The sequence below is a fragment of the Strix uralensis genome, chromosome 4, assembly GCF_047716275.1.
Source record: "Strix uralensis isolate ZFMK-TIS-50842 chromosome 4, bStrUra1, whole genome shotgun sequence".
Classification (NCBI taxonomy): Eukaryota; Metazoa; Chordata; class Aves; order Strigiformes; family Strigidae; genus Strix; species Strix uralensis.
This window is the reverse complement of record NC_133975.1, coordinates 100382422-100403787: the sequence shown is the minus strand read 5'-3', so window position 1 is coordinate 100403787 and position 21366 is coordinate 100382422. Positions and strand designations below refer to the sequence as shown.

The 21366-nt window shown below is 36.4% G+C and overlaps 1 protein-coding gene across 3 annotated transcripts in view; it reads left to right on the top strand.

Annotated features, from left to right (window-relative positions):
• Nucleotides 1-21366, top strand: part of STXBP6 (syntaxin binding protein 6) — a 129178-nt gene that overhangs the window by 88581 nt on the left and 19231 nt on the right. For all 3 annotated transcript variants that reach the window (XM_074868202.1, XM_074868204.1, XM_074868205.1), the window contains exons 3-4: nt 6455-6585; nt 8344-8509. In XM_074868202.1, the coding sequence (XP_074724303.1) occupies nt 6455-6585; nt 8344-8509 (297 nt within the window). The remainder of the gene's footprint in view (nt 1-6454; nt 6586-8343; nt 8510-21366) is intronic.

The following is a 21366-nucleotide window of genomic DNA, read 5'->3' as shown; positions in this document are numbered from 1 at the left end:
AGGTTACAGGAGGTAGCAGTTGCATAGCCACAGTGGGAAGGCTTCAAGTTCTAGAATTCATTTAGACTCCACATTAAATCAGTATTTAGTTGAAACTTCTCTGAAAAAACATGAAATACCACAAGTTTTGATGTTCAAACTCAAAGCTGGAGTTGATAGACAGCGAAGCTCACAACCATCATGTGAAGCAGAATGGAAATAGTTTTCCTGAAATCTACATGGTATACTAAGACAGTTTCATGTATCTGGTCCTAATTCTTTAATACCTAAGCAAGTCAGAATGTACTTATTTGCTCTATCTTACTTAATCCTCAGCTTCCTTTGTCTGACCGTTGGAAAGTTGCTTTAGGAAATTCTGAAAGTTGCTTGCCAGGACCATACTTTGCTTATAGGACTATGTGGCCTGAACAGTAGTAGTTCAAACTACCTTGGAGCATTGCACAACAGCAATAATACAGGCTTCTACTATCATAAGGGATGAGGGGTCTGTTACTTAGTGTCCCTACCCCTGCCTAGTGCCCATTTCCTCACTGGGAATAAAACAGGGAGAGTAAAATTTTGAAATGTGGGGGAAAACAATTGTAAGATGGTTCTTGTGACAGAAGGAAGAGCTACTCGTGGTAGAGGAACCAAGTCTTGTTTTCTTGACTTTTGCTTTGAAATGGTATAGGTGAGAATAGCAAATGAGGGTCAGGCCTTGTAGATATCTTGTTGATACTGTCTTTTCTTTCAGCCTTTGTACTTTATGACATTTGCAAGAAAGAAATCTGTCCTGAGTTTCTGCAAATTTCTGAGGCATTTCCATAAATTACTTGTGCTATGTCCTCTGAATACCAAATTCAAACAAGTTGCAGAATTGAGTAGAAATTGGTCAAAGAAACAAAAAAGTCACTATTTTTTTGACGGTCAGAAACTGCAGATTATCAGCCTAACTGGTAGCCATAGTTTACTAGGACTGTGTATGTGACTGTCAGGATTTTAGTCAGCTTTTTGCAAGTTGTTTTCTTGGTGACTGGGAGTGAAGGGACTTGCAGAGTGAGAATTAGATGTAATTGCACAAGCAGAAGTCTGGAGGGAGAAGACAGCTTTTCAATATGTAACTCTGGAAAACTGGAAAGTATAGAGAAGTAATTATCTCGGTCACAATCTATTCATAACTTTTTTTCCTTAAGAACTGGCTTGAAAAAAAGATGCATTTCTACCAGAAATACTAATACATAATTTTATCTATTTTGTAATAAAATCTGTATCAGATATTAAATAATATTTTAAATTAGAATGTGCTACTGCTTTGAAATCTGCTCTCTTTATTCTGACTGAATCAAAAGCTCTTTGGGAAACTCCTGGCTGTTTTTAGACTTACTCTCACTGTGAAAAGAAGAGTTTTGCTTTAGGGCAATGTTTCTAGAAGAAGGTAGGAATGATTAAGCTCTAGATACAATGACCATGAAATCACATCACACAGCGATGATACTGAGTTCAACTTTTTCTTCATCAGAGATCTTTTTCTAAAAGGCTTTAGACTGTCTTGAGTCTATTCTAAAGCTTGTTTCCATCATTAATTATTAACAGCCACCTTGAACTTCGCATCATTGATTATTTGTGACTTGAGGGTTGAGTATCCACTGTACAGGATTTGACATACAGATAGATTATACTGATCGAACATTAAATTGATGAATAGTTTTGGATGGAACTACACAGATAGCCAATGCCTTCAGTAGACTTCTTCAGGCCCATTCAGGAATGAGTCTGTCACTTTCACAAATGAAATAATTTCATAGATGAAAGTAATTTTTTGAGTGATCTTACTTCTTTTATGCTATTTTATTTTTTTTTCCTCAAGAGCTAGTGACAGAATAACAGTAAAAGTTAAGGCTGCTTAAGTGATTAATCTGTGCAGTGCCCAGGTAAAAAAAATTACAGAATCACAGAATCATCTAGGCTGGAAAGGACCTTGAAGATCATCTAGTCCAACCATTAACCTAACACTGACAGTTCCCAGCTACACCATATCCCTCAGCGCTATGTCGACTCTACTCTTAAACACCTCCAGGGATGGGGAGTCCACCACCTCCCTGGGCAGCCCATTCCAATGCCTAACAACCCATTCTGTAAAAAAATGCTTCCTAATATCTAGTCTAAACCTTCCCTGGTGCAACTTGAGGCCATTACCTCTTGTTCTATTGCTTATTACTTGGTTAAAGAGACTCATCCCCAGCTCTCTGCAACCTCCTTTCAGGTAGTTGTAGAGGGCGATGAGATCTCCCCTCATCCTCCTCTTCTCCAGACTAAACAACCCCAGTTCCCTCAGCCGCTCCTCATAAGACCTGTGCTCCAGACCCTTCATCAGCTTCGTTGCCCTTCTTTGGACCTGCTCGAGAAATTCAATGTCATTTTTGTAATGAGAAGCCCAAAACTGAACACAGTAACCAAGGTGTGGCCTCACCAGTGCCGAGTACACAGGTAGTAAGATCACCTCCCCGTCCCTGCTGGCCACGCTATTTCTGACACAAGCCAGGATACCATTGGCCTTCTTGGCCACCTGGGCACACTGCTGGCTCATGTTCAGCCGGCTGTCAATCAACACCCCCAGGTCCCTCTCTGACTGGCAGCTCTCCAGCCACTCCTCCCCCATTATTATTAGAATGTGAACAATTGCAGCAGTCACTGCCTGCTTCAAGACTTTGTATTTTTTAATTTCTCCCTTAGGCACTGAATGACTGAACTAACTACTGTAGACATAGACTGCAATGTGACTACAAATTTTGTGAGTCGGTCAAGCCATTTGTCATAAGATTCCTAATTACCTAGAGTTTGAGTTATTAAATACACAGATCCAAATTTAAAGAACATCCAAAACAAACACAGATATCCACAGTCAAGACTTGAATGACAGACATTGCTTTTTAAATATGCATTTCAAATCTGGTAATGAATAAATAAAATTTCATAGTGTGGTGGTTTAGAGCTTTCAGACTGCTTCTCAAGGCTTGGGTAGGTATTTAAGGAATTAACCATTTTTCATTATTTTATCTTTTCCATTCAAGTAAGGATACTTTAGAAGACTGAAAAAATAAAATATATTCTGGACTTCAGATGAGATGAAGTTGGACTATGACTTCAGTTTCCCTTAGCATTCTGTAATGAGCTGTATTGATTTGCTGCTTAAGATGCGAGACATGCACATGGTACTTGATTCTAGCTGAGGTCTGGAATTCAAATACATTTGTTTCTATGTGTTCCAAATGATGAGAACAGTGACTTTCCTGACTGTCATAGCATTCTTTAAAGCTAATTCTGATCTGACTGTTTCTGCCTCGTATTCTCTGATCTGCTTTTGAAAGAGTATTTCACTTAAATACGTGCCTCTCAAGTTTTAACAACCTCTTTGAAACTTAATACTGTAATTTATTTTTATTTATAATGCAAAATGGTTAATGTCTTCAATGCCAGAAGAAATGGTGCTGTTTCTGACTCAGCACTTTTGGTTGTATGTTAATCTAGTGTGTAAAAAAAAAAAAAAGACAAACACCAAAACCAAACCTCATGATGTCTTCCATCATAAATTGCTGTAGCAGACTTCTCACACATTCTTTCTTACTTTACCAATAACTGTATGTTCCTTTAAAAAATAAATAAATAGAAATGAAAAATTTTATTTACTTGCATCTGACACACAGAAATACCATATGGAACTACCATCTATTGATGGGTTCCAAATAAATATGTTTTTCCACACTACTACAGCTTCATATTTTGAAGCATAATGTTAAGTACTGTTACCAAAAAAAAAAAAAAAATTCCACACAAAAAACCCCAGAGCAAACAAAAACCGCCACCTAAAATTGAAGCATAACTTAATAAAAGAAAATATTTAAGGTAGATAATAATTGTGGAAGACTTTAGCAAACACATTTGAATGACTTGTCAGAGAGGGACTATGGCTAGGAACATGTAATTGCTTCAAATTATTTTCACATTTAAGAAAAGACTTCTTACATGCTTGCAAGGTAACACCCACTCAGTGGCTTGTGTGGAAGTGCTCTAGTTTGCAAAGCAACATAATGAGCAGCTAGTGAGTTTGGTTTTCCCAGCTGCCAAAGGGTTTCACAGAGTTGTAATGACTGCCATACTACTGTCAAGCTGTCGTGGACTAAATGAAGGTTTTAAAGCATGTTTGCTGGGTTTGTGGGTAGCTGTTGTTTTGAATATTCTAGAAATGCTAGCTTTTTCCTAAAATAACAAGACATGAAAGGTGACATGCAACTAGATCTGTTTGGCTGTGTGCAGTAATTAGAAGTGTGAGACCTAAAGGGGGAACTGCCATTTTTCCAAGTGGATCACATCAGCTACCTTGAGACTAAATGTCTGCCTAAGACAACTGAGATACCCAAGACCCTGAGATACCCAAGACCCTGAGATACCCAAGACCCTGAGATACCCAAGACCCTGAGATACCCAAGACCCTGAGATACCCAAGACCCTGAGATACCCAAGACCCTGAGATACCCAAGACCCTGAGATACCCAAGACCCTGAGATACCCAAGACCCTGAGATACCCAAGACCCTGAGATACCCAAGACCCTGAGATACCCAAGACCCTGAGATACCCAAGACCCTGAGATACCCAAGACCCTGAGATACCCAAGACCCTGAGATACCCAAGACCCTGAGATACCCAAGACCCTGAGATACCCAAGACCCTGAGATACCCAAGACCCTGAGATACCCAAGACCCTGAGATACCCAAGACCCTGAGATACCCAAGACCCTGAGATACCCAAGACCCTGAGATACCCAAGACCCTGAGATACCCAAGACCCTGAGATACCCAAGACCCTGAGATACCCAAGACCCTGAGATACCCAAGACCCTGAGATACCCAAGACCCTGAGATACCCAAGACCCTGAGATACCCAAGACCCTGAGATACCCAAGACCCTGAGATACCCAAGACCCTGAGATACCCAAGACCCTGAGATACCCAAGACTCCCTCTTCTGTAGAAAAGGAGCCCTCTTGGCCTCTCCCAGAGTTACTGTGTGGTGGATGGTATAGAAAGAGTCATCTAGTCAAGATGTTTTTATAGTTGATCACCAATAGCCATTTTTAAGAGTTGCCAAAGTTTAGTCACTTCTTTTGCTGAAGTACAGTGCACTAACAGCTCCAGCTGAAGACAAAGCTGCTGTTCGTTGATTATTAAAAGTGCTGTACAGAGAAGTTTGGGGAATTAGATTTTGCATATGTCAAATGAGCCAATTTATGGAGATGTTGAGATGAGACATTTAGTGTTTAACTATCATATATGTAGATTTTGATATTTTCACCTTGAAATGGTGAGCCTTGTTTTCAAGAGCACTAGAATGTATGTCATGTAGAAGACTCCAGAGAAGTGAGAAATTTGCTGTATTAAAGTTTAAGGCTACATATCTCGTAATTGATTATCCATGAGATACTGAGAGGAAAAAAATAGCGTTTGGTTACATAATTGTTGTGTCTAGTGGTTCCTAGTTTTGAATGCTTTGTTTTGCAGTGCTACTAGGGTTAATTCTATATGTGGCTTATGTATAGTGTGCACAATTTTTTCTTTTTAATACATGGCTCATTCAGCAGTAGATTATTGCCTGGTTTGCATGGAAAGAGAATAATCTGCAGATCTCAAAACCTGAGCCACTGTTAGATAGCCTTCTATTAGTACTGCTTTGTAGAAAATATGTGAAACTTCACGTAACGCTATAGAGTCTACTAAAGCGATCACTGTTCTTGACAAAAAAGACATGAGTAAATATTAGAAATAGTGAATTTGTGGAAGGTAGGGACATAAGTTGGTGGCCTGCTCATGTAACTTTTGAATTCATTTCCCACTCAGTCGTGTGTAAACTTGAAGTAAAAGCAGAACCTGTATACACGATGTAACTATGGATAGGATGCCTGTCACCTCTGTTTTATTGATATTTAGGCTTGGGTGTATAGGCCATTGAGCAATCAATGAATCTTTAATCTCACTTCTTACTAATATCTAGTCTTCGCATTTCATTAATTGTTCTGATCTAGTTTTGCTGCTACCTTCTGATACTACATTGGGGTTTTTTTTCTGTTCTGTACTATTTTAATAGAATGTGGAATGCAGATGGAAAGACCTTCGGTTTAGTTCTGTTTTTTACAGGGTGTTGGCATCTTAAGCTGATAATGGCTAGAATATATCTAATTTTGAGTAGTATAGTGCTTGTCTGGCATTGTACCACCATTCTGACAATGAGGAATGTGCTTTTTAGTATGTTATCCAGGAAGGGGAATGTGTTCTACTGTCAGAATCAGTGACATGTGTTTACTTTGTGAGACATTATAGAAAATACACCAGCAAACCAACTACTGATACAGTGAACTAAATGGCATGTTTCTAAAACATTAAGCCCGTTTCAGTTATATGTTTTTTCTGTTATATGTTCAGTGACAAACAAGAAACCAGCTCAAGCATCTATTACGAAGGTGAAGCAATTTGAAGGCTCTACATCTTTTGTCAGGAGAACGCAGTGGATGCTCGAGCAGCTTCGCCAGGTCAATGGTATAGACCCTAATCGGGTGAGTTTGAACACTTCTAGAAAACAGAAATTGAGCTCTTTTACAACTGATTTGTGAGTCAGGCATTCTTTCGCAATTCAAAAGGTATCTGGAAAGATAAGATACACGTTTAAGTGTAAATTCTCAAAAAATAATTAAGTCAATGGAATATATGAAATAGATTTTAATGGGAAAGTTGGGAAGAGGCCGAAGCTCAGTCATACAGGGGTTTTTTTCTTCCTGTCTTTCCCTACTTTTCTTCCTACTCTCTTTGTAAAGAGAAAAATAAGAGCGTTGTTTGCTTTGTCTTCAGCTATAAGTCTCTTGGGGTCCATTTTGGCATGTAGCGATGTTGTAAAATAGAGCAGTAAGTAGAAGTAAGGATAGGAGAGGTTACTGAGGTTCAGGTTTGTGAAATATTGTGAACCTTGCGTTTTTTCTAGGACATTCCTCTCCTCATATCCTTCTGCATTGCTTATCTTTTTCTACAAAGGGTGGTGGTGTGGTTTCGTTGCCAATGACACATGAATGCTGATTTAAACCAAAAATAAAATAAACAAACCAACCCCCGCTAAATAGTTCTGGAATTATTCCTTTAATGTGGAATATACAGCCTGCCTTGAGCTGTCTCAAGACAGTCATACTAATATGCAATAAGCTTATGAATACATATCTTTAGTAGTAAACGAGCAGAATTAGAAGTTAGGAATGTGGCTTGTACTGTGTGATCACAAAGTGACTTACTGTGTTCACTGTACAGAAAAATGTTTGTGACTAACCCACTTGGTTTGTTCAAAGCTGTGCTCTGATCAGCCACCTAAGCATCTTAACAGTGGTGCACCAAATTCTGTTACTACCCAGTACAGTCCTTTTTCTACAAAAAAGACGACCTTTGGCCACTGTCTTCTGAAATGCAGGGGGTGGAATTATATATTTCTTGGGGAAAGGGACAATGAAAATGAGAGCGGTGACAATAGATAAGGGATATGAGTTTTAGGCCTTTTCCCAGCTTGTGCTGCGCAGCTACGTAAATAACAGATACTTGGGATACTATCAGATTGAAAGTCCTGTCAAGTTCTTAAGCTTAGACACGTTCCTTTCAGACTTGTCTTCCTGTGAATTCCTAGTGTCATCAATTAAAAAAAAAAAGCATTTACTAGATTAGATTGCAAAATTATATTTAGCAAATATTGCTAAATGTATAGCAATACTTCTTGCATAAAATTCATTTATTTTGGTAGTTGATGCATGGTATAGAGCTGGACTTTGATTTGTTCTGGGAGTGCTCTTTTCTTCATGTGATCCTGAGACCTAAGCAAGACTTTATGGTAATACAGTAAATACAGTAGCTAGGACTTGCTATTTGTTTTCCCTTTTTGGCTGGTCATCAAGAGCAGAACCACATGTGTGAAAGTAGATTCTGTGCTGAAAGTCACAAATCCTTGTGTAATGTAGAAGACACAAGTAACTGTCTTATTGTAGATAACAAGGATTTCTTAAGAGGTTCCAACTTATAATTTTTTGGTCTAAAGTATTTTTGTTTTCAGGTATTTTTGTCATAGCTGAATAGTCCTCATTAAAAATATCTGCAAGAAAAAAACTTCCTGCCTTACTTTTTTTGCATCCAGAAACATGCAAAGGAAAAATAATCCCAGGGATGGTCTTGAGTTGCATGAGCTTCCAACATAATAACTTCTAAAAAATAATAGTTCTGTATCACTCTCCAAATCATTTATAAAACTGGAATAATAGTAGTGTGTTGGTTTTTTTTTCTTCTAGGATTCCCCAGAATTTGATTTACTATTTGAAAATGCCTTTGACCAATGGGTAGCAAGCACAGCTTCGGAAAAATGCACATTCTTTCAGGTTCTACATCACACTTGTCAGCGTTACCTTACAGACAAGAAGCCAGAATTTATCAACTGCCAATCTAAAATTATGGGAGGTAAGTCAACTGAAGCTGGAGTGCTTTGTGCAGTTGGACATGAAATGATTTTGCACGTGAGTTACTCTGTGTTCAGATGAGCTCGCAGCCTAATTACATCTTGAAGTCATGGGTCTGAATATGCTAACTTGACAGTAGTAAACTTCTAGGCTTCAGCATTTCTTCATCAAGCACCACTTCACACTCTTCTGCTATTTTTGCTCTCCTAGTCTTCAGTTCTAGAGGCAACGTCCCCTACGCACCTTGTCAGAAGTCATTCTCCTCCCCTTTTAGCAACCCTCGTTTCAATTTGTGTCTCTACTTTTGTTTATCCAGAAGCATTTCTGGGTGGCCTGAAATATTTCCTACTAAAAGCCTGTCCTGTGTTGCCATTTCCTTACACATCTGTGAAAAAGTAGTTATTCCTAAACTTCCCATGGGTTTTTTGGAATTTGCTTTGATCTTGACAGGAATCAGTTGGTTTAGAGTTTTTTTACATTTTGTAAGTCTCATATCTTAAGGTGAACTTCCAGGATTACACTAAAAAAATGTCTGGTTAGATAAAAAACATCTGGTTAATATGTGAAATTGGTATTTACCATTCACTTCCTGAGCAACAAAAACTATTTTTTGGGGAGGATGTTCACATATTTCACTAAGTATTCTTTATGGAAAAAAAATGGTTTAGTTGTTCCCTTAAACTGATATTTCTGAAAACAGTCATAGTCTTTTTGTCTGCTCTAAACCAGAACACTTTTAAAAGTACGCCTCCCATGTTCTTCCCAGCTGGAATAAAAAAATGTTTTTTCTCTTAATGAGTCTCCAAACTGTAGAAAAGTGCAAGCTGCCTTGGGGTTCTGTTTAGTTGTTGTTTCTTCCCCCTAGTAGACATCAATTATAAATATGCAGAGCCTTACTCAGTTCTTTCTGGTAATTCTTCTCTCTCATAAATCTAGAATACATTACTGTTTGTTCTTTTTTCTGTCTGTTATTTGTCTTGCATCCGTTTGCTCTAAAACACCAAAGGTAAACTTGAGGAAGGGGGAAATCATCTCCAGTTTGGTGCTTACATTTTAGCTACTGACACTGAGATTACCACTAACTTTGTGATCATAAGTCAGAACTGTTTTGTCAATCATTCTTTTCTTTTAGTGTCTTCTCAAATGAAGAAAAAAGGCACAAAATTTCTTTCAGACTATCTTTTTATTTTTTTTAATCCCTTCCACATTAATAGGATTTCCTTTTTTTCTTTTTGGTGTGGTGGGGAGGAGGGAGGAGCAGTTTCTGCACTGATGGGAGAAGACATATCCTCTACAATTTTTCCACTTTGTATAGAAGAAATCTCATATCAAGCCTTTGTTTGTCATCTGTTTGCTAATGATGCTCACTTCCATCCTTCCTGCTAATGTCAGTATTAATAAACCACCACTCATTTCAGCCTCTAAAATTATTTTATTCTCATAAGCTTGATCTGTCCAAACTTGAGTTCCTGGTTCAACTGACACAAATACTAACCTTTATCCTAAACAAGTGTCATCACAGCGGGGGGGGAAAAAAAGAATGTTGCCACTGAGGTTCATAAACTTTTGCTTGACTTCTACTTTTTTTAAAACACACACTGGGTCCTACCATGTCCCATGAAGCACACTCACATTCTCTCTATTACCACTTTGTAGCTAAAATGGGCTTATTCAACCATCCTCTGGTACCAGATGGTGACTGTTTCCGTATTCCTTGCCTGTCATTCTGACTGTGCACAGATGCAGTCTGTGTGTGTACACACATGGTACAGGCTACAGACATGGTACAGGGCCAGGGACTAATAAACCTCCTCGTGGATAAGTGCTTCTGCTGTTCTTCTTGCTGTCAACTTTTTGCTCATACTGGGTTACAGACTCCCTGTAGATAAGTTTAAATTTGACAGAAACTATAATAACTGTAAACCAAGTAATAGTTGACCCTAAATTCTAGTGACTTTCTGTGTGCCAGCCTCACTGAGCAATGGAAAATCTACCAAAACTTTTAAAAAGTCCTCATTAGCAAATAACCAATATCAATAATTATAAACAGCAATGCAATCATACTTTTGGAAATTGTCTTGTAATACATAAGGTGCAATAGTCTGTTTAAATGTCTGCTATTCCTTTCATTATTCAGATTGGTATTCTTAATGCAATACTGTTTTCTACAGAAATACTGTATCTATACTATAATTACAAGTTTTATAGGTGTGTACAGATAAATTCTTATTCAGTTCCAAAAGCATTGTTCTAGCACTCATGCTGGTATTTTAAAATTAGTTTTTCAAACTAAATTTTTTTGACTTGTGGAAAAAATTTTGTGCTCTGTTTAGCATTTTTCCTAATGTTCTAGTATACATGGGAATATATTTCATTAATCTTTCCATCATCTTCAAGAACTTTTGCATAAATAATTGTCATAGCAGCTTTGAAATATCTCCCAATTAAAGCCAGGTGTTCTTGGTAATGTGTAATACTGTGAAGTTAGTTCAGTCACTGGGTTATGTTAGTCGGTCTGTTACTTTGAGGCAAATGGCCTAATTAAGTGACCAGAAGCAGCACCATTCATTGACTTTAGAAGCTGTTCTGTGAGTTGGTAGTTGGGAGGGTCAGACACTGGAGTGAGATACCTGCAGTTCTGCTAGTCCTTGTTTGAAGCCCAGGGATGGGCCAGCTGTGTATCAAAACCCATTTAGTCTGAAACCTTCAGTATTGAAGTTTTTTTATGGAAAATAGTGAAATGTGTTGTTGGTCTCAGATTCATCCTGACTGGAAAAAGTAAGGTCCAACTGTAGCCAAGCAAACCAAAGAACATATACCTGAGGATATAGCTTGAAATTAATTAAATTCAGTTCAGAATTTGCAACTTGGTTCTTTTGTTGGGGTATTTTGCTAATTAGCCAAAACAGTATATTCATATCATTCTTACACCTTAGTGCGGTCAGATTTCAGGTGAAGCCTGTCATTTCATCTTCTCCAACAAGGTAGCATTTATGTTTTAAGTGATATTCTTCTGAACTTTCTGGAGGATGTGAAAAGTTTTTTGGAAGGTTAGTCAGTTTAACTTCTAATACCCTACAAGTATTTTTTAAAATACATTATGAGAATATATATGCGCGTACACCCACATGCTTATATATGTAATTATATATAGATATGCATATCATATATGTAATGTGTATCTTGTAGCTAATGCATATTTTCGAAACAAAAAAAAAATACCACCAAAGAACACTTCCTCCCAAGTGGAACTGAAGATGAAAGAACTTAAAGGGTTTGTTTACAAGCTTACTTACCTTATTGAGCCTTATTGCTTCCTAAAGGATAGGAGTGAAGAAAGTGAAATTCATGCTGCTCCTGTTTCTGCAGGAAGTGCTTAGGAGCTTAGCTGTAAATATGGGTGTCCCTGTGGAACTGCAGACCCTCTTCGTTGCCTTTCTTCTTTTACCTCCTCACACACACACATGCACTTTGCACTACAGGCTGGAGCCCTGTCCCTGATTCTTCTCCTTCAGAATCATTTTTTGCTTTATTTTCATTTGAGTATCATGTAAGGATATAGTCTGTAGAGTTAAATAGGCTAGACTGTTTTCTGTAACTTGATTAATGACATTAGTAATTAGAGCAATAATGAGAACTGATTAAAGGTGCGGGTGCTAATTCTGAGAAGAAGGAACAAATTCAAACTTAGGAAGATCGTAACAAGATTCCTCCCACTAGTATCTTGTACTAAATATTTCGAGTTTGTCTTTTGTTTAGAATTTAGAAGAGCACTCTCCATAGCTTACGTACATTCTGGATGTTACCTTGGAGAGGGAAGGAAGGGCAAGCATTTGGGAGTAGAGGGTTTTTTAACTGAGGTAGGAAGTATTTTCCACTTTTGTATCTTACATACAGGTTCTGATACTGGAGTATGTTTAATTTGGAGTATCCTTCTGTTATGTTAATTGTTATTCAGCGGCCAAGTTAATCAGGTTGTATTGCTTTTACATCAGTAAAGTAAAAAACAAAGCTGGAGATGAGTGGTGTGCAGAAATTTTGTCATCTACAAGTTGTGTTCATTAGAACAACTTAATTCTTGACATAACATTAGCCTGACGCTGAAGATGAATTTGACTCTTATTTCTGGGTAGAACCTTGTGATACAGCATTTGAAGCTCTTCAAAGATTAATTCTGGACCTGTAAGAATAAACAGTTGCTGCCACCTGTAGTTACATATTAGAAATGCATAATCCTTGGAAAGGAGTAAGACCTAGGGTTGAAGGAAGATTGTGATCTTGAGATTTTGGTTTTTTGTTTTAAGCTTTGCCCTACATATATGCTTTGGTTTTAACAGTCATTCTGCTGAATTAATTAAAATACTCTTAGAAGCCCAGTAATGACATCTTTGCCTCTGTAACCTTTTCTCTAGGACAAGTGGCAGGCGTTATTAATGGATCATTCTTTTTCTTCTCCAAGAATATATTGCCAGTGTGAGAATGGTAATGAGTACTTCTTTTTTCATACACTATTGACTCGTGTTAGCTTACCACATTTGAGACCTGGGAAGCGTATAGTGGTGTTTACCATACTGTGCAAGATTAATGACTGACTAAAGGAGATAAACAAAAATTTGCTGTTAAGAATTAGGATGGGAAGACAGACAATTGCTCCCCTCCCTCCTGTCAAATACCTGATAGTTGTTGGTTTTAATTCTTAACTGATAGCCATTGGAAAAAAGTGTGTAATTAAACATAGTATTCTTACAGATTTTTCCCTTGTAAATTAGTTGTGATGCAAATTAATTATTTGACCAAAAAACCCCACCCCAAAGTAGCTACTATATTATTTTTGTGGTGTTTTACTATTTTGAAATTACAAATCAGATAAATCTTAGCAATGTTTCCATGCAGAAAGAACAACTTTTTTTGCATTTGATTAAGATAATTCTTGCCAATATATACTAAATACTCAGTTGTTTGCTTTAGAGAAAATAAAGGCCACTGTCAGTCTGGAGATTGAAATATTAGAAATACATTTTCTGCTGCCAAAGACCGTTGCAGGTGCTTGCTTTTATGCTTTGCATATTCATGTCAAGATTAATTCTGCTTTACCATTTTTTTTATTTAACTGGATGGGTTTTAGTTATCTTAAGCATAAAAGCCATGTGTTGAGATCAGAATGGATAAGAATATTTGAGTGCTTGTTCCATAGAAATATTGCATATAATCAGAGCTCTAAATTAACTTTCTAAAATGGGAATCTTGGGGAAAAAAGTACATTATGTTCTTGTAAAATCTGTAGGGTTACATAAAATGAGAAGGGACATTTGTCATTATAAAGGTTGGTTCTATTTTGATCTGTATAACTCTGAGATGAGATAATATAGAAAGCATTAAGTGAGATATTTTCTTGTCTTTTCTGAAGAATTAAAGTCTGAGTGAGGTGTTATCTTCAAGATGCAGAATATTACTGTTTGTCATAGAAATGGGAAATTTTCTTGTGTCAAATTAGCAGATTTTGGTGCTTACAGAGCCAGAATGGAGTTCTGTGGTTTTGTAGCAATTAGTGATTCTGAAAATTCCTGGTTGGTTAGAATTTCATTAGTTAGTACTGAAAATATGCTAACTTCAGTTAGTATTGATTTTTATAAATGTATTAATTGAGAGTTTAAAGTTTTCAAGTCTAAACAAATTTCTCAGTTTAGAAGAGAGTAAAGGTTGTGGTAGTACGAAATTGATCCTAATTAGGTATTTCCTTAATTTATAGCTAATCCATAATATACAATAATGTTCTGTCCTGGCACCAATGCCAGTATATAAAAACATCAACAAGAGAAGTACATTTGAAAGAGAGAAGACAAGTTTTTTTTTAAATTCATTTGTGACCTGTCAATTTGGCTCTTAATCTTTGTGCTATATATTCTCCAGACTTTAATTATTAGTTTCTAATTTCTGTAATTTTGACTAAACTTTAAACTTCAGTACTGTATTTTGGAGGCAGGAAGGCAGGGACATCAAAACTATGCGGTGATGTTGAACCCTAGAAGAAACTGAAACGTGTGAATGTAATTGGCTTGAAAAATTATAGATAATATCTTATCCTTTTATTTATGGAATATTTATTAGCACTAAAACGAGGTCAAGAGAAAAAGATCAAAAAAATGATCAAAAAGATCAAAAAAACCGAGGTCAAGAGGAAAATAAAAAAAAACTTAGCTTACGAAAATCCTTGCTTTAATTTGCTGCCTGTGTAAAAACATTTAAAAGATTAGCTATCTAAAAATATGAATATAATCATAATTTTTTTAGTAAGCAAAGACTGGATGTAATCTGTTATTTACTTGTTCTTCTGATCATCAAGCAAATTAGTAGTTATTGAGGCTTAGGGGATGACTTCGTTGTATAGTTACTCCAGTGTGCCTGTCACATCCCTTTGAGAAGGTGGTAATTCATACAGCTAGACAGACCACGGATCTGATCCATTGTGGCAGTTCTATTTACTTCTCTATAAATAAAATACAATTGGTTTATAATGCAGTTCTACTGAACTGCTGTCCTATCTGTAGTGCATTCCAAGACCCTTGAGTCATACACTTGTGTATATTTTGTTTCACTGTGTGTCTGTGCCTTGGTAAGTATTTTCCTAGGAAATTGCATTTAAACTAAATGTATTGTTTATTGTGGCTTGCAAGTTACTGCACTGTCGGTTTTGGTGCATTATAGTTCTGCTTTTGTGGAAGAAAGTGAATAGAATGTAAAAATAAACTTGATGGAGAAGTCGGTTTCTGTACATGTCAGTCATGCCATGAATCTGATTCCAGGAGAAAGCACAGTGTCACAGTGCTACATATGACAAGAAAAAGTTTGTGTGGGTCCTATTTCGCATTACAGTGAACACTGGAGATCACATCCTCCACATGTGAAGAAAGTTACTGTATTTCAGATGAAATGCAACTGTCTGGACTCATAAACTAATGCTGACATCTTTGAAATGCTCGCTGCAGGTAGCTGATATTTGCTGTGGTTCACTAAACAAAATTGCTGATAAGTAAGCTGAAGAAAAGTTAATGTTTTTCTTCTTTACTGGTTGATGGGTCTTAGCACACCTGAGTTATTACATACTCACTTTCAGTCCTGTAAGCCCACCTCAAGGACTACTTGATATGTTTCTTACCCCAGAGGTGGAATTTATCTTGAATGTAATTTATGATAAAAGTGGCAAAGCTATTCACTGTCAGTTTGACCCTGATTTGTTTTACTGAGATATCTTTTACTGTTTCACCTTGCATAGCTTCCTTAGTTTAGTGTTTTTAATAGATTTTGAAGGTAAAAGTCTGATTTACACATACTGAGTATAGGTATATAGATATATTCATGTATAGATGAAACGTAAGTTTGATTTTGTATATGTATTTTATAGCATTTTGGAATTCATCAGTACTTGCTTAAAATGAACTGGATGCTAGTTCTGTTTTGGTGCTGCTGTGCATTAATTGATTGGTGAATTCTGGTCACCTTTGTGGGTAGCCATGTGAGACCAGCCAGTTTCTTCATCCTTAACGAAACTTTTTGATCTAGGTGTACTTTGATATGGAAAGGTGATTGTCCATGTTCATAATGACTTCAGAACTGTTAGAAATGGAAAACAGAATTGCTTCTCTTACAAAAAAGAAAAAAAGCAGCCTTGGATGATGGCCAAATGAAATCTTTTAAAAGGGAAAACCGTACCACCTGAATGCCCAGCTGTTTCAAAAACTAAAATCCTTCTTTTCTGTGCCTGAGACCCGGTATTTCTTTTCTTCTTTATGTCACGGTTACTTCATTCAATGCAGCCATTTTTCCTAGTCTAGAAAATGAATGCAAGTGGTGCTTCGATAGTAATGACTGAAAATGAACTACTGAAAATACCTCTATGGGACACACTTTTGTGTGAATCCAAACCCATTCCTTAATATTTGTGAGCTGCTTAAGTACTTGAGAATTATTTTTGCATAAATTCTTAGATTGCTTGAGACAAGAAAACTCAAATGAAGCATTAAATAACAGTTTTTCTTAAAATGACAGTGTTCCCAACCATTTGACCTCATCTTGTTTGTAAACCACACAGCCACTAGTCCATTTGAAATGTGTTACTCAGAACCATGTGGTGCTTAATGAATTGATTTTTTTTTTTTCAGTGTATCTTTTTGTTATATTTTTGAATTTTGATTCCAGTTTCAGTCAGAAAGGGTAGGACTCAATCTGTCTCAATAATCACTTGATCTTCTGGGTAAAAATCCTATATGCCATATTTTTCATAAATGGTCCCTTTCAAGGTCATAAGGCAATGACATTACTATACATCTGAATGAAGTAAATTGTAAGTGTAAATTATCTTGTATTTGTTATCCAGCATTGTTTCCATTCCAAAATTCTTTCTAAATTTAGTACCATGTAGTCCTTCATAAGTAGCAGGAATTCATTGGTGTTGACATTTTCAGTTTTCTGTACTTCTGTTGACACAGATAGGAACAGTTCAGTGTATATATATATCCCCACCGTGTGATTTCACAGCAATGGCTCTCTTTCTACTTTGATAGCATAGTTCATTTCTCTTCTGAAGGATTTTATCTTCTCCTTCATCTTTCGCAGTTCCCATATTGACATAAGAATGTGTAGAAGACCTTGCTTGGATAGTCCTATTTACTAACACGTTATTTTTTATTTCTGATTGTTCAGATACAATGTTAATTTGATAGCTGCATTTTAATTCATAATATCTAAGTACATGATCTGTGGCTTTGTTGTTTTTCATTTGTTTGTGTTTGTGGGGGTCTTTGGTGTTGTTTGTTTGTTTGTTTTCCTTCTTATAAACCCTAGTATTTGAAAACACAGAACTCAGAATAGGCCACTACAGTGGGAAAAAATCAGGGTTGTTTTCCCTCTGACTTAAGTTCTTGCAGTTCAAACTACGTTTTAATATGGCTGACCTTCCCAGGTTCAGGGCTTCCAAAAAATGAATTGGAAGATAGTATTTAAATGTTGGAAAAGTCCGTGCTAAATCTATGTGAAGATGAGGCAAACGATACCAGTTAAACTACATTCTCCATCTCCAGACTTTCTGGGAATTGATGGGAAGGAAGATAAAAAAAGTTATTCAGCAGCTGGGATGTTGGGAGGTGATCCCTTTGTTCCACATGGTAATAAAACCATAATCCTTTCCAGGTCACCTGGAATAAAACTTCCAGAATCAGGAGTCTGTTTAGAGGAACAAAGGACTAGAACAACTAAAATTGCTTCTTTATGTGTTAATACATAGTTAATTTTGTGTCCAGCAAAACTAAATCTACAACAAAGAAATATTATTAAGTATTTTATTGCTGAACAATGTTCCCTTCATGTTTTCATCTCTCTCTTCTTTTTCAATTCTGTGTACATAACTGTTCAAAAATTAAAAAAGTCTGCTGGCAGTGCTGTCAGATAAAATTGCCCATTTTAATTGTCTAGTTTTGTTTTCCACCCCCTGATTTTAACAACCATTCCATGCTAGCTTAATTATATATCTCCAGTCTCCACGTTTGAATAGAATGTCAGTCCCTGTTCTTTGGCTTAGAAGAAAAAGCTAGTTTCTGGGTGTCTAGCATCTTTCATCTGGTCTCTAAATAAACATAGATATGAAAACTTCCTCCTAACCAAGCTTTCTAAACTGTTTAGATTTCTAACCTGGAAGAGGTTAATCTAAAATACAAAGTTGTAGATCATCAGTCTAGGTACCAGATAAACAGGAAAGTGTCTTCCAGGCTACTCAAGCCACTTGAAAAATAATGCATAAAATTTAGGTGCAATGAGTCGATATTTTTATGATTCCTTTTCATGGATTAGCATTATTGTTTAATATAAAACATTAAGAAATGGAACACTATGTAGTCTTGATGATGTCTTAGACCAAAGTATTGGATTTTTGCTGTTCAGAATTACTTACAAAAGGATTGTTTCAGAATGCCTGCTGTGGCATCATACTAATTTTCTAAGCATAGAATTTATTGATTTTTCTGTCTTTCTTTTCACGGTATTTAAACTCATAAAATGTAAATCAGATTGGATCTACATCACCTTTACTCACTGTAGACTTTAGTGCATTGCATTACATCTGTGCAACTGTAGAACATCTTGAGAGAAGAGGCTTGGTATGGATGCGACTGTTTTGATTTCCAGGGGTAGAATCAAATCTGAAGTGACAATCCCTAAAATCACTTAATTTTCCTATTATTGAAGGTTAGAAGCTGATCCAAGCTACTGAAAGACTAGTTATACTGGCTAATCATGATAGATCCTTTGCTGCTATCAGGCTACAAACAGATTTTGTAAAGACATTTGTCTCATCTCTTCATTCTGTTAGAAATTTTTCTTCGTTAAAATAATACATAGTTGGTGGAGCTATGTAATATTGTCTATTCTCTCTCCACTGCCAGACCACTAACAAGGTATAACATCAAATGATTTCTTTCCCTCTTTGCTTTTATTTACATTTGATAAAAATGTAAAATGAGTACCTTGGCTGGTTGCTTTTTCTTCTTACCAGTACATACCCTCAGTCTGCACACCTATATAAACAATATTCTTTCTTCTGTTTCCTTCTCCCCTCCTTCCCCCCTCTGAAGGGATAGTGCTGAAATGATGCTTTAAAGCCAGTTATGGATTTCAACAGGAAAGTACAAAAGGTAAAGTTCTTTCAAGTGTTGACTTAAGCTTACAGTTAGCAAAGTCATTGCTATTCTAACCTGGGCAGGTTTTTAGTAGCATGTCCTTCCACTCCTCTGGAATTTAAGGTCAGTAGTGTCTTTCAGACTTCCCTTATCCCCTGTCAGGAACCGTAGCGGATTCCTCTTCATTCACTGTGAATTTCAGCTCTAAGTTATTAAGCTGTTGAGCACCTGGATACTGTGATTGTCCTACATGGTTCATGCTTGATAGTGGTGCAAAAGTGAAGAAACGTTATTCCATCAGTGTCTCATTTAGAATATTTCCACAAATATATGATAAAAAAAATCATGCAGATGAGTTGAGCATAACTCTACTAAGCAGAATACTATTAGTCTAGTTATAGCAGTCGTGAAATCAGAGCATTACTGGGGTCGATAGGTGGACCTTGCAGCCTCTTCAAAGATTTGTGCAGCTGTGATGATATTACTTGCAAGACCCTGGGTAGCTGGCAGTTCACATCTGGAATGTGTAGGCTGCACTCGTTGCAGGAATGTGAAATATAGACACAGTCTTCATTCAGTCAGTCAATCCAGAAAGAATATGTAGCTTTCTTTTTTAGCTTTCTTTTCACTAAATAGGTTAAAGCAAGGGCTAAAACAAAAAGTGGGATGTTATCCACTAGACTGATCTTTTAGTTGTGGGGTTTTTGTTGGTTAGTGTGTTGGTTTTTTTCCTGTGGCACTTAAAATGTACCTAGCAAATCTGAAGAGTTGACATGGCTAATGAGAGCAGAGGAAGAAACTGATCTCAGTTGTCAATAAAGGTTATCTTGTTTTGTTGATTGCTGATGAAGGTTTTGCAGCTGAACAGTTAGGATTATCATTTTGCCTCCTACCTTTATAAACAGTAGGACTTTTCTAAAAGTATAATGTTATGATTTAAAGGTATTTTTTGTTATTGTTAGAATAACTTGGAAGCATCTGTTTAACTCCCAGGGTATAGATATTATTTAAACTAGTGGTAGTAAAATAATGCAGTTTCCTCATGCGAGAACTGAGATGTTAAACTTGGGGTTTTTTTGGCCTTAAAAGTACGAGATTACAGATATATAAAAAGAAATTGTACGCAGATGTAAATAATGTATTCAGAAGCAATAAAGTGACAAACTAGGGTTATATTAGAACATGTTGTTACAGTATGAAATATTCTAAATTACTAGAACTAATGTTACAGGCTTCATTTCAGATGTTGCAGTCAGGAAGACTGAAAAGTATTGGGTCATATTTTAAGAGGTTTATAGAGGTTTAAAGAGTGCTTATAATCCACTGTTTTTTCTTTTTTCTTTTTTCTTTCTGTCTTATGTGCTTTGGAAAAAATACCAGATTAGATGGATTTTTTAATCTAAAAGTCTCTGCTTCAAAATAATATGCAATTTTCCTGCATTTTTCTATTCACAGCTGTTCTTGGCCACTGTTGGCATTAATGGGTATTAAAAGGTTTGTGTCAGAAGAAATAGCCTATGCCACATCAAAACAGGGGAAACTAGTGTAATCAATCTTAATTTGAGATAATTTCTTACTCTGGAACCTCTGTTACTTTCGTGGGCAGAATCACATTTTTTACAAAGGTGGACCATTGATCTGTGACTTGAGAGTACAGTGACTCATAATGTTGCGTGATTAGTAAAAGCTAAATTAAGTGCAGAATACATACTACTTGCATCACAACAGTTACCAGACTTTGGTAACTAACAATTCTTTTGATGGTCATAAACTTTCCAGATTGCGGTGAAAAGACCTACAGAACTGGTTTGTTTACTTTAAGGGAGGTGGAAGTCTGTGGAAATCCTCCTGTCCAGGCTGAGCTAGGAGACTTCTAGATTTTATAGCTTACACTTAAGTTGGCAAGTATATTATCCAGATAAATTGAGAGATTTATGTTCACATTTAAATTCAGGTTCAAGTATTTCAAAGTTACAATTAAATTAATAAATCCAGTAAAGATACTGCTTTCCGTGAATGTTCTGTCTTTCAGATCACTTAGTCATCCTTTCTGACTGATAATTTAAATATAGAAATTATCTGGAGAACTTTCCAGTCATGTGATACAGGAATTCATTAAGTTGTAAGAGGGAATTATCTTATAGGATTACAATCACAGAAATACTTTTTCTGTAATCTTCTACTTAATAAC